Source organism: Lithobates pipiens, unplaced genomic scaffold, assembly GCF_037356315.1.
Source record: "Lithobates pipiens isolate NorthernLeopardFrog02 unplaced genomic scaffold, aLitPip1_a1.2 Scaffold_13, whole genome shotgun sequence".
NCBI classification, from domain to species: Eukaryota; Metazoa; Chordata; class Amphibia; order Anura; family Ranidae; genus Lithobates; species Lithobates pipiens.
In genome coordinates, this window is record NW_027507718.1 from 236,304,592 (window position 1) to 236,319,262 (window position 14,671).

The following is a 14,671-nucleotide window of genomic DNA, read 5'->3' on the forward strand; positions in this document are numbered from 1 at the left end:
CATAATATTGTAACCTCAACTTGTTAAAATGAACTCATATTTTGCCCACACTAGGCAAAATTACAGGTTGGTTTTACAGAAAGAACTATGAGGAGCCAGTATTTAGCTTACCTTATCCATGACTGGAGGTGGGCAGAAAGGGTAGGCATAGTCAGCACTCTTGACGAGTGCATATGATAGGTCCAGAAAATTAAGGCAGTGGGGGTGTGCCAGCATCACAAAAAACACATTGCACTGACCACAAGTAATATCTCTTTTGCTGGTGTTTTTTAAATCCTTTTTTTTATTATTTTTTAAAATAAGGGTTGTGGAAATTAAAGATTAATTCCTTGATTAATCGTAAATTTTTTTGATTGGTACTCACCTCTCTGCCGGCTTCTGGATCTTCAGGGAGTTGCGTCGGAGAGTCGCGACGTCACCTGACTCCTCCCCCCTTCCCCAAGTGCCTCCGTCTGCTAATGAAGGGAAGGGGGGAGGAGTCCGGTGACGTTGAAGTTCTGATTGAGCGTAATACATACAGGGGAGGAGCTACGCATGACATCACCCGCTGCAGCCCTACGGAACTAACACGATTGTCGGGTTTACATGCTGTGTTTTTATCTTTATGTGAGTAGTTTGAACCCAAAATTAAATCTTATACTTAAGCGGTGAGCGATCTTTTCTTTCTACCCATGACCTGGCGTCCTTGCTGAGAGCTAAGGTGACGTGAGAGAAGTTTATGGTCCGTGTTAACCCTTTTGATACTCACTTGCATCACCACCTGTTTGCACAGGGGTCCATGGCATGCGATTAGTTAGACCGGTGGTGGAGGGATTTTCACGCTACTGTGGAAAAAAAGATTACTTTACGTCAGTGCTACAGTTTGAATTTAAAACGTAGTGTTGGGTGATTGTATATAGTGTATACCACATTTACCACTGTCTAATGCAGTGTTGCAATGCAAGGAGATCAGCTAAAAGTAGTTGGATCTGTATGTGCGCTATAATTAATCGAAATTAGTCGATTAGAAAAAAAAAAAAAGATTAAACGAACACAAAAATTTTAATCAGTAACAGCCCTATTTTTATTTATTTTTTTTACTAAACTTAGGCTTTAAGCAGTCTGGTGGTTTGGGAGTGGGGAGGTTGGATGGAATACATAAGGATATGCTGCTTATATTTACCTTGCTAAAAATAACCTTTTACTTTGACTAGTATAGGCAAATCACAAGTTATTGGTAGCTATTGAACTATTGAATATGGGGAATGTTTCAGTTCTGACTGACTTTTCTGGGACTCATATTTGTAAAAAGTTTAAAATGGCATAAACAGTGTGTGGCCACTTCTCCTTAGAATGTCATAGATGCCCATAGTTGGGGTAGAAACACTGGGGGAGATTTACCAAAACTGGAGCACTCAGAATCTGCAGCTGTGCATGGTAGCCAATCAGCTTCCAACTTCAGCTTATTCAATTGGGTTTTGACAATAAAACCTGGAAGCCGATGGCATGGCAATTGTGTTAAACCAAAAATCCACTTATTGTTAACCACTTTCCGCCCGCCATATAGAGAAATGAAAATCAAGCTGCTATCATTGTTGCGGCGTCTCAGTCTGACACACCTCAACTCCGATCTAGGTAAAGAGACTCTGACAGATGCTTTACCACATGATCAGCCATGTCCAATCATGGCTGATCACGATGTAAACAGGAAGAGCTGTTGATCGGCTTTTCCTCACTCTTGTCTTACAGACGCGAGTAGAGGAGAGCCGGGGGGGGGGGGGGGGTTGCTAATTGTTTTTCTGTTTCTTCTTTTTTTTTTTTTTTTTTTTTTTTTTTTAATACATTTAGCAAAAAAATAAAAACCGCAGAGGTGATCAAATACCACCAAAAGAAAGCTCTATATGTCAGAACAAAATGATAAAAATTTAGCTTGGGTAACATGTAGCATGACCGTGCAATTGTCATTTAAAAAGTGACAGCACTGAAAGCTGAAAATTGGGCCGGAAGGTGCCCTGTATTGAAGTAGTTAAGAACCCAGAAAAAATAAAAAAATAAAAGATTATCCCATAATGACTTTCAGAGCAAAAAACTAAAGCTGAAGTTTAATCTGCTTACATTTAGCCTTCCCCCATTGTTAGAAACTAGGGTATCTGCTTGTGGCACTGTGTTCCCTGGACCTAAAGGCCGTTCAAGTATTCTGTGGAGAAAATCTCCCTGATGCTGGCTGCTGGGAGGGCATTTAGCCCGCCTTTACCCGTGTGCCCTTACACTCTGTTCTTTGTACCTGCTATCTTGGCCCTGCTGCACGTACCTGAACTCTGTTCTCCTGACACCGCTTCCTGCACACCTGTTCCCAGTTCTGATCCTGCTGCCTGACCCCGTTTCCTGCATACCTGTTTCCAGTTCTTCTGATCCTGCATACCTGTTTCCAGTTCTTCTGATCCTGCATACCTGTTTCCAGTTCTTCTGATCCTGCATACCTGTACCTGCACCTGCTTCCCATGTACCTGAACAGTTGTCCTGACCCCGTTTCCGTCATACCTGTTCCCTTTTCTTCCGATCCAAGTTCTTCCGATCCTGCATACCTGATCCAAGTTCTTCTGATCCTGCATACCTATACCTGCTTCCCATGTACCTGAACAGTTGTCCTGACCCTGTTTCCTGCATACCTGTTCCCTTTTCTTCTGGTCCTGCATGCCCAATGCACCTTCTTCTGGTCCTGCATGCCCAATGCACCTTCTTCTGGTCCTGCATGCCCAATGCACCTTCTTCTGGTCCTGCATGCCCAATGCACCTTCTTCTGGTCCTGCATGCCCAATGCACCTTCTTCTGGTCCTGCATGCCCAATGCACCTTCTTCTGGTCCTGCATGCCCAATGCACCTTCTTCTGGTCCTGCATGCCCAATGCACCTTCTTCTGGTCCTGCATGCCCAATGCACCTTCTTCTGGTCCTGCATGCCCAATGCACCTTCTTCTGGTCCTGCATGCCCAATGCACCTTCTTCTGGTCCTGCATGCCCAATGCACCTTCTTCTGGTCCTGCATGCCCAATGCACCTTCTTCTGGTCCTGCATGCCCAATGCACCTTCTTCTGGTCCTGCATGCCCAATGCACCTTCTTCTGGTCCTGCATGCCCAATGCACCTTCTTCTGGTCCTGCATGCCCAATGCACCTTCTTCTGGTCCTGCATGCCCAATGCACCTTCTTCTGGTCCTGCATGCCCAATGCACCTTCTTCTGGTCCTGCATGCCCAATGCACCTTCTTCTGGTCCTGCATGCCCAATGCACGTTCTTCTGGTCCTGCATGCCCAATGCACGTTCTTCTGGTCCTGCATGCCCAATGCACATTCTTCTGGTCCTGCATGCCCAATGCACATTCTTCTGGTCCTGCATGCCCAATGCACCTTCTTCTGGTCCTGCATACCTGATGCCAGTTCTTCTGATCCTGCCATCTGTACCTGCTCCCCATGCACCTGAATCCACATTTTCCTGACCCTGCTTCCTGCATACTTGATCCCAGTTCTTCTGATCTTGCTGACTGTACTTGATTCCCAAGTACCCAGTTCCCCTGACCCTACATACTTGATCACAGGTTCTTCTGATCCTGCCCCCCAGGTACACTACTGTGCAAAAGTTGTAGGGAGGTGTAACAAAATGCTGCATATTATTAAAAATGCTTTCAGAAATAGAAGATGGGAAGTAAATGAAAAGAAGATAAATCCAAATCAATATTTGGTGTGACCACCTTTTGCCTTCAAAACAGCACCAAACTCTTCTAGGTACACTTGCACACAGATTTTGAAGAAACTCGACAGGTTATTTCAAACATTTTGGAGAACTAAACACAGATCTTCAGGTGTAGGCCATCTCAAATCCTTCTGTCTCTTCATGTAATCCCTGAAAAACTCCATGATCAGGGCTCTGTGGGGCCAAACCATCTCTTCCAGGACTGCTTGTTGTACTTTACACTGAAGATAGTTCTTAATGACATTGGCTGCATGTTTAGGCTTGTTGTCCTGCTGCAGAATAGGTTTGGGGCCAATCACACACCTCCTTTATGGCATGGCATGGCATGATGGAAAATTACCTGCCTGTATGTCGCAGCATTGAGGACACCATTAACCCTGACCAAATCTCAAACGCCATTTGTAGAAATGCAGCCCCAAAAACTTGCAAAGAACCTCCATCATTCTTCATTGTTGCCTGCAGACACTCATTGTACAGCTCTTCAGCCCCTCTATGAACAAACTGCCTCCCGCTACAGCCAAATATTTCACATTTTGACTCATCAGTCCAGAGCACCTGCTGCTATTTTTCTGAACCCCAGTGCCTAGGTTTTCATGCATAGTTAAGTCACTTAGCCTTGTTTCCACATCTGAGGTATTGCTTTTTGGCTGCGATTCTTCCATGAAAACCACTTCTGGCCAGACTTCTCTGGACAGTAGATGGATGTACCTGGGTCCCACTGGTTTCTGACAGTTATGTGCTGATGGCATCCCCTGATTTCAGGCGGAAGCATGATGCGTCTTTCATCTGCTGTATTAAGTTTCCTTAGCCGACCTCTGCATCTGCATTGCCCATTTCTTTGTGCTTCTTCAAAAGAGCTTGAACACCACATCTTGAAACGACCTTGCTGATGTAGTAGGACTACCTTGTGTCTTGTTGCGGTGCTCAGTCTTGCCATGTATGACCTGTGACATGAAACGGTCTTCGACCTCACCTTAGCAGTACATTACTTTCTGCAGCTTTCAATGCAAACTGATGCTCACAGTGTGCAGTGAAATCAGCCTAAGCAATTTCAGTACAGGAGAGGAGCCTGTATAAGTGCTCATGCACACGGACGTTTTAAAAAACTGGCTGCAAAGCTAGCTCCGACGCCTGGAAAAATCGGCGTTAAAAAAACGTGATTTTTACCGCGTTTTGCATTGGCGTTTTTTGCACGTTTTTTAGCGTTAGCGTTAAGTAGCGTTTTTAAAGAAACACATCTCTTGGCTATAGCACTCAGAAAACAAAGAAAATATGTTGCGCGTTTATGCGCGTTTTCCCGTGATTCGCGTTTTTACAGCTCTAGCTCCGCGCCACGGAACGCACTGGTCCTGGGTTTTTTTTACAGCTTAAAAATGCCTATGCCATTTGCAGCTCAAAAACGCCTAGGTGGGCATGAAGCCATAGACTAACATGGACAGGTGTTTTTAAGCTGCAAAAAAACGCTCAAAAAAGCAGCTGTAAAAACGTCCGTGTGCATGAGGCCTAACTGTGCAAGATTGAAGGTAGGCAAGGAGCCCAGCGTTAACAGTAAACTGAATTAACATAATGCTAAAAAACAAAATTCAGCTTGAATTGGCTAGGACACTGTTTATTGCAATCAGAACTCTACGGCTCATTTAGAATTGGGCATATGCGCAAATTGGAGCCTGGAGAGACTGGTTATTATTCGCTATGGGCAAAGCCTGTCTTTTGCTTAGCACATGCACACAATTTTATCGCCGCTAAATAGTGCCAGATCTGAAAAACTTTGCACCATCACCCATAGAACACACTGATTTATATTATTTGATGTTTAGAATTGTGCACTCACAAAGATCATTAGTCCCAGGGCATGGTGCTATAAAAATGAACTAAGGGTACATAACTAAAAGCTGGCCAAGATATAAGGACCACTGAAATCGAAAGAAAATATGTTACACGTGAAAGCGCTGTAAAAATTATTACTGTTTTGGAAAACCTTTGAGAACCTTTGAGAACTAAAGAAAAATGTAAACTGCTTATTTTGGAGAGGTTTTTGTTTTTTACACAGCTAAAATATTACAATAGTAATTCCAGCAGCCAATGTTGACTCACAGACAGCATGGTCAAACGTGTACTGCCAAATCAGATACAGAATCATAAATTAAATCTAAACTATATAGGCAGTATATAACTGGTGTGTTTGTGTGCGTGTTAACAGAACTACGTATTAGGGCTACAACTAATGATTATTTTCATAATCAATTAGTTGGCCAATTAATGTTTCGACTAAATCGAATAACCACCTAAAAAGTTTGACGTATAGTTAGTACCGTATTTATCGGGGTATAACACGCACCGGCGTATAACAAGCACCCCAAGTTTAGGAGGGCATTTTAAGGAAAAAAGTTTTAGGAGGGAAGTTTAAGGGAAAAAAAAACACCTTACATTTAAATGCCCGTCAATGCAGCCTTATCAGTGTGCATCTGCAGCCTTGTCCATAATTGCAGAATGATCAGTGTCATTTGCAGCTTGCCCACCGCTGTTTGCAGCCTTGCAGAGTGCCATTTGCAGCTTGCCAGTGTCATTTCCAGCTCGCCCAGAGCTATTTGCAGCCTTGCCCATGTTTAAATATCCCGCCGCCGAGATAGACCGAGCGGCGCCGAAAAAGACAGAGCGGCGCCAAAAAAGACCGAGCCGTCTGCTCGGCTCCACTCGTAATTCCGCTAGTATGGGCGGGACTGCAAGCCGAGCCGAGTACACAGAGTCGGCTCCGTCTTTTTCTGCAGCGTTCGCTCCAGAAACAGCAGGGAGGCGGGACTACGAGCGGAGCCGAGCAAACGGCTCGGTCTTTTTCGGCGGTGCTCAGTATTTTAGCCTCACAGACAGTGGGGATCGGCGTATAACACGCACCCACGACTTTCCCCCGATTTTAAGGGGGGAAAAGTGCGTGTTATACGCCGATAAATACGGTATGTAAAAGTAAAAAAAAAAAAAAAAAAAACATTGTTGAATATCTATTTGCAGTTGTAAATATAAAGAACCAGCTACATGCTTAGGGAACAAAATATCTAATCCACTGACAATAATAAAGTGAAGAGATATACTGTACATCAGGGGTAGGCAACCTTAGAGAGATGGAGATCTACTTAAACAATGATGAAGTCAAAGATCACCAGGCACGGTGTGCTGTTAGGGCTCCAGAAAGCGATGGCAGAAAGGCATGTTCCATGTGTGTTTCCTGCATAGTGTTCAAAACGCACTGCCCTTGTGATATACTGTGGGTGATGATACATTGTTAACCCCAACATGAGCCCAAACATAGCGGACACAAAAAAAAGTATTACAAGTGAATGCAGGGATCAGGAGTGCTTTACTCTCAGAATGCAGGGATCATGAGTGTAATGTGAAGTGTGGTAGAGGACACTGCTTTGGGGTCACCCTGCCCACTATATAGCAGTGTCCACTGCCCCCTTCACTTCACCCCCCCCTCCCCCACACACACAAACACACGTGTCCTCTTCCCCCCTCCCTCCTATAGTATCCTACATGTGAACACAGGAGATCGAAAAGCAGCACAGTTAGGTACAGGGGGTGAGAATAAAAGCTGGCAGAGTGACTTAATATTAACAAGCTGGTGATTGGTTGCTTAGGACCTAGCAACCAATTACCTGAGAGTTAACTTGTCCAGCTCCTCCCCCACCCTCTTTCCTGGGCTGTGCTGCCTCTCACTCTCCTGCTGTTCACAGAGCCGGAGGAGGCTGGAGGGGAGGGAGAGAGAAGAACTGAAGGCAAGGCAGAGAAGACTGGGGATGGAAAGAGAAGGACCAGCACTAGCAGTAGCGAGGTCAGCAGCACAGACACGTTCTCGGTCTACGGGTTGCCGACACTGGCTGTATATAATATTAGGAGGTTGAATCTGGTACATATCATCAAATTCAGAGATCAAAATTTTTATTTTAAAAAACGTAATATAGGCCTAAAAACTCTGTTTTCGGATTTTCAAACAGGATTGTAATAAAATATTATGCATGGCAGAGGCCCTTGTCATAGGCATGTAGCTTGTTCAAAGATTTTAGTTTTCTAATCATTAGTGGGGTCAAATCAATGTTCAATTTCAACCACATCGTGAAAATTTGAAGGAGCAGAATAGGAACGTTTCTCAAACTAATCAATTTTCAGACAGTATGTGGGTTTTGTTCAGAATTTATCGTCATTTCAAAATTGAATGTTAAATAAAGTGAAATTGTCCATTGACATTCATTCCTTCATGAAATGGTTTTGCACAGAGCAGCACTGATTCTCTTCTGGGGTCCCCCACCAGCGCTTCTGGCTCATACTGCCTTCAGGGTGCCCCTATAGCAAGCAGCAAAGAATAGTATAGAGTGACCCTATAGCAAAGTAAAAAAATAAAATATGCCTTTAGAATCACTTTAAAATCCTCCTCTTGCCCAAGACTACATGTCCCATGAGGCGTTACGTCTCACACATTCACAAGTTCTCAGGCACTTACTGACATGTATGGATGGTGTACTGAGCTGTACTGTGTGTGCTACACTGTATTTTCTGATATGTAAACAAATAATGCATTCTGTATGCAGGTCAGCTAATTGGGGGACCAAGAAAAGAATAAGAGAAGTATTTATTTTCCAAGGGACTATTTACATGGCTACTGTAGGGAGGAGGGTGAAAACTGCATAAGTCAAATCAAAGCACATTGATGGGGTTTAGGGAGTTAAAAGTGGTTGTAAAGCCTTAAGGTGATTGTAAAGTCTTTTTTTTTTTTTTTCCTCTAAGAATAACAAAACATGTTATACTTACCTGCTCTGTGCAGTGGATTTGCATAGAGCAGCACAGATCCACCTCTTCTCGGGGGCCCCCCTTCTGTGATCCTGGCCCCTCTCTCCTGTTCAGTCTTGCCTCGGTAAGCAGCTTACTATGGGGGGCAATCGAGCCAAGTCACAACTCCCCATGTACATTCAGACACGGAGCCGCGATCCAGCCCGCTCTCTCTCTCCCGATTGACTAGTTGACTTGGACAGCCAAGGGGGTCACTACTGGGGGGCTGAAGAGGGCTGCAGGCTTTCTGCATCAAGATAAAACCCTTCTGACTTTACAATCCCTTTAAGGTTTTTCAACTTAATGCATAGAAACCTTCTGTGCTTCAGCTCCCCCAGAGCCCCCTTTTTTCTTACCCGAGCCCAGTGACGGCCGCTTATTTCATGTTCCGGCCCCTAATCTACATGCAGGGCGCCGGACGGATAGGTTTTAATGTTTTGTTTTTGTTTTGTTTTTTAAAAGCACATTAGAGCCGGAGACTCCAATTGGCTTCAAAAAGGGTGGACTCGGGGTACAGAGAACTTCCCCCCCGAGCCCACCCAGATGTGTGACATTAGCGAATATTCGCTAATGTCTTCTGGTTTCTCCTCCCGGCCAATCAGGAAGCGGGCCCTAAGAGCAGGTCGGCCGCGAGTCCCAAGTATTGATTAACCGGGAGGAGAAGTGGGGGGGCTGCTCTGTGCAAAAAAAAAAAAAAAAAAAAAAAAGATTTACAATCACTTTAAGTTGGTTTCTAGATCTTGAGAAGCTCTCCAGCCTACTGTAAATTACAGACTTGTTAATCTTGCTTTTACACCTTGCAAAGATGAAAAAAATTGTAAAAGTAATTTTGTAGAACAGTCCAATCTTTACCACTATGGAAACTCAAATCTCAGGAGGTATAAGGCACATTTGAGAGATCTTTACTGCTGAACTAAGCAGGATAAAAAAAAAATGATCAGAGAAAATTAGTTAACAAGCCATCAAAATAATGGGTCCAGACACAGGAAAAAAAAAAATAAAAATCAATCATATTTCAAAAGGTAGTTTTATATTTTCCAAATGCATTAAAATATTTTACTCAATTTTACTCACCTTTCCTTAACAGCTCTTGCAGGCTTTCAGAACTTTGATTCAATACGGCCCATATTTCCTCCTCTTGTAAGGGCCCTCCTCGAACTTCCAAAGCTTCAGCCAATGACACATGCATATTATCTGGACAGATAGAGAGATGATATAAACAAGTTAGAAAACGACTTAATAAGTGAATAGGTACATCTGCACTATTCAGCTGCCAACTTCAAAAGTAAACACAAAAATGCTCTGAATAAAAGCACAGCTTTATTTTGCATATGTAGACCATCTGAATAGAACTGATAAAATCCTGCTTGGATTCTGTTTCCGAGCAGATAACATGATGGTGGCCAGGTTTAGGGCTCGACATTTTTCAAATCGCATTTATGACTGTGGAGAACAGACTTGAATTGTCCTGGACATCTGTTTTATTATCAACACTTCAGTGTGTTTCCAGACCAATTACAGGTACACCAGCCACAAAGCTTGATTGGATAACATTGTGAGAAAACAGCAGGGCAGCATTCTCTTTGTTTGGTAGACCTTCTGTTGTCAAGCTTGCACTGTTTTGAATGGGCAATAGGTATATTATTCATTAGGACAGTACATAAAACAAAACAAAAACAAAAAAATATAAGTCATGGAATGGAGAGAAATCTGGAAACAGCCTACAGTGACATGGTGAAAGGAGCCTTTCACTGAAAATACTGCAAAGCACTGTTAAACGATTGGCCCTGGGCACCAGGTATGTTGAGTACAACACTGCTTTAAGTGATATCTCTTAGTTGCAGTAGCCTAAAACAACCAAAATGAATTCTAATTGTCTGTTATGGATTATTGTGCTCCAGAGTGGACGTTTAAAAAAAACAAAAAAAAAGTGAAAAAATTTGAAAAGTGAACCAAGGCCCCTTTCACACTCCATAATGGGGAATCCACTTGCTTAGCAGGGGATCGCTCTGCTGATCAGGCAGATAACAGATCTGTAGACAGGATCAGAAGTCGGCGGATGTCAGAGGACTGGTGTCCGCTGACATCCGGCACTCCACAGAGAAGACTGGATGGTCCGGCCTCTCAGTTTTCCAGAGCGGACAGCCCGTGTGAAATGGGCCTCATTCAGAGAAAGTTTACGTAAAGAGATAAGATTTCAGAAAATTAAAATGCGATTGCTTACGTTTTGCTAACCTTGTACGATGCTCTTACTATAACTCAAAAAAAAAAAAAAAGAAGCCCAATAAACTAGCTGACATAAAATAAATATCAGGAAATCAAAAGAAAAACGTTGCTTCTATTTTTTCCCTGTACAAAATAACCTGGCAAACTTGGACTTGGAATTCTGATATGCCCAAATGACATTCTGGGAGAGGGGCATAAGGGAAATCTATTTTACATAGAGTAAAGAAAAAATGTGGAATGTGTGGGGAAATAATTGAATACAGCAAGCATAGCAAGACATGAACAAAATTATTCTAGTGAACTGATGACTCGCGTTCAAAGCAGACCCCCGGGCTACATTACACATCCCAGGTGACTGCAGGACCAGTCCCACAGCTCTGCTATGACTTTAGGAAGTCACAGCTGTCTCCCATATCCAAGATGGTGGCATCTTGGTATAAAACAACACTTTTTCAGGAGAACAAATAGCCTAAAAAACATTGTATTTTGTCCAACAGACACAGAATAAATGTACCTGCAAATTCACTGAACGAATGGCTCTGCAAAGTTATTATAAATGGCCTCCTACATGTTAAAGCGGTATTAAACCTAAAACCAAAATTTTAATGTATTGAATCTTACGAAGTTGTGGCCCGCGGGCTGTTGGGTACCATAAAGCAAACTGACAATGGGGTGCTGAGCGCTGGAATGTTCTGGTGCCACCACTGAAAGAGGATCTGTACAGTGGGCAGAGTTATCTCTGCCCACAATACAAGTAAAGACCAGCCTGGGGGGAGAGAGAGAGCAACACACCGTGTAATGGATAAAGGCGGCCATAGATTGTTCGATTCTCGGCTGGTTCAGCAGGGACTGGCTGAGATTCAAACCATGTATGGGCAGGCTGATTGTACACAATTTGCTTGATCTATCAACTTGGGTACAGTCAGCCTATCAGATTTTTTTTTATGTCATAGCTGCTAGTAATAATCACTGTGTGTTCTCCTGGTCGGGACAGCTCTATCTGCTGGGAGAATGATGGTGTTGATGGGGGGAAATCGGGAAATTTTCTTTCCTGCAACCTGTGGTTGCAGGAAAGAAAAAAAAAAAAAAATCGCTCCATCTATGACCAGCTTAAAGGATTACCAAAGCGAAGGAAGAGGAAGAGTTAGCTCATTACCATGACACCAATGCTGGGGCCAATTAGGCCCCAATCACACCTGAACGTAGCGTTTTCAGGCAGAAATTCGCACGATTTTGCTGCGTTTTTACCATGATTTTACGGCGTTTACCGCATTTTGCCATGACCTTGTGCAGGGCAAAAGGTCACCAATATAAAAAGAATAAAAAACGCCCAAATCTGCCCGATCTGAGCGGCAAAAAGGGTCCAGAACTTGTTTGAGCTTCAGGCCCTTGGCTTCAGGCGACATGGAGTGGAGATGTGAACCATCTCCATTGAGAATAATAGATTTTTTCCCCTCCAGCGTTTTGTAGCTTCAGGCTTCAAGCTACAAAACGCTCAGGTGTGAATGGGGCCTCATTATGCCCTTGGACATCACTGCTGGGGGTTATTATTGTGTCCAACAATGCTGGGGGTTATTTTATTTCAGCTTCTTCATTGTGCAGTGATACATTGCAAAAAAATGCAGGAGGACTAAAATTTTTGGCCATTGAGGAGCGAAAATGTGCTGATGTGCCAGAGGCTGCACTTGAGGCCCTCTATAAATTTCCAGTTGAACACCACTACTTTAAGCCCCTGTACACACGGTCGGAGATTTCGACAACCAAATCCGTCGGATCTTGTCCGAAACTGTTGCATACACACGGTCGGACTAAGTTGTCGAAAAATCCGATCATTCAGAACGTGATGACGTAATTTCGTTACGATGGGACTACATTCAGGCTAGTAGCCAATAGCTTTGATGTAGGAATTTGATCTGAGCATGCGTGGCACTTGGTCCGATCAAAATTCTCTACACATGATCGGAGTATGTCCGATCGAACCAGTTGGTCGGGAAATATTTCCAACATGTTGGAAAATTGGGTCCGACGGATATTCCGACGGAATCAGTCCGATGCATACCACACACAGTCGGATTATCCGACAACACGGTCCGATAGGACACATTCCGACGGATTCTCCGACCGTGTGTACAAGGGCTAATTGCTACATCTGTAGAACAGCTTGTTCCGTTGAACAGGATCACCTGGTGAACATAAAGGAAAAAAGGCATAAAAAAGAAAACTACTGCAGCCAGCACGTCTTAAGAATTGGTAAGCTGCAATATAATAAATGTTTGTTTTTGGGTTTAATACTAATGGGGCGTCAATTATATACACAAGTAAAGAAAAACAATATCAATACTATAATATATATATATATATATATATATATATATATATATATATATATATATATATATATATATATATATATATATATATATATATATATATATCATACATACGTGTACACAACAAACATTCATTTATCATTTTCCCTCCACAGCTCCGGTCTTGTAGAACTTGCTGTGCTCTGAAACGTTTAAATTATTCAGCTTGATAAATTAGTGAATGCTACTCACAAAGCACCATTGTGTATAAAACCTATTTTTACTAATATTTCTATTTTTTTCTATTTTGTAATCATATTTTTAACTGCAAGCAACATGTGGCTATTACAGATGATCAAAGGAATCTGCATGCCAAGCTAACAGCCTGTCTGGAAAGTGGCCAGAAACAATAGCATATGTAAACCTGTGGCCAGCAAGCGAACGAGTAAAGCCATAAGTTTCACATTACTCTCAGGCAGAAAAAATAAAGAGGTCAAATTCAAGAGCAACCTGAAACTCCTACAACTGCCTGGTGTTTTCCCAGCCATTTCTATACGATCATTTATGGGAGTTATCAACAGTGCTAAAATCTGTTTATCAATTGGGAGTGGGACCAACTTTTTTTTTCCCTTTCTTGGATATTATGCAAAACCTCTTTGTAAACATTATAACCTAAAAGAGGTAAAATAATAATGTATTATTATGTGTGGTTAAGGCCTTGTGTACACTGCTGCTGCTAAATGGACATTTAGGAGCAGATGGGCATTTTTTTCAACTGCTCCCCTATGTTATCTTATCAGTACATGTACACATGGTCATGTACAGTCATTTCTAGGCAGTTGAGTTTAGAGGCTTTTTTTGGAAAGGAAAAAAAAAAATAGGTTCAGAAGCTGAGTTTAGAGGCATTTCAAGTGCCAAGCGCGGCTAAACTCGATAACTCACATTTAGCTGTGTTTCATTTAGAGACGTTTTCCAATTCAGCCATTTAAAAAATAAATGAAAACTTTAAAAACTGCTTCTAAACGCAAATGCCGCCATGTTGGCGGCATGTAAACATGGCAAAACTGATGTTTTAAGCGTGGGTTATCATCTGTCAAGTTAAATCGTTTAAGAGAGGTTGTAAAAACAAACATTCAGTGTACATGAAGCATATAATGTAAAGCAATAGTCCAGCTTGTAAACTTGCGAGAATACCCAAACAAAAAATGTCCAAGGTACTGAAAATAAAAACTACAGCAGCGTTTGCATACAGAAAATGTGTTCATTTCAAGTAAAAATGGATGTCAAGATCAGCGAATCCCACAGATCAAAGAGCCCTCAAGTAAAAATATTAGGATTTGATCTCATCTGTAATGCTGTACAACCTGACTTTTGTTGAATTTTCCTTACAAATATACTGTATGTAGACTATGTTTGATCTATTGACACTCCAGATATAGCTGTAAAGCACACCACAGTCTGTCCTGGCTGTGCACAGTTGTGTTTTAGGGGAGATCGCCACAAACAATCTCGTCACACCATTTGGAAATTTAAACTGAATATCCAATGACAAAATCTATAAGCAAAAAGGTGAAAGGCTAGGACCAAGTTGAA

The 14,671-nt window shown here is 42.4% G+C and overlaps 1 protein-coding gene across 14 annotated transcripts in view; it reads right to left on the reverse strand.

Annotated features, from left to right (window-relative positions):
* PTPN13 (protein tyrosine phosphatase non-receptor type 13) overlaps nucleotides 1–14,671 on the reverse strand; it is a 413,328-nt gene that overhangs the window by 313,940 nt on the left and 84,717 nt on the right. For all 14 annotated transcript variants that reach the window (XM_077476384.1, XM_077476379.1, XM_077476376.1 and 11 more), the window contains exon 2: nucleotides 9,618–9,737. In XM_077476384.1, the coding sequence (XP_077332510.1) occupies nucleotides 9,618–9,732 (115 nt within the window). In that variant the 5' untranslated portion in view covers nucleotides 9,733–9,737. The remainder of the gene's footprint in view (nucleotides 1–9,617; nucleotides 9,738–14,671) is intronic.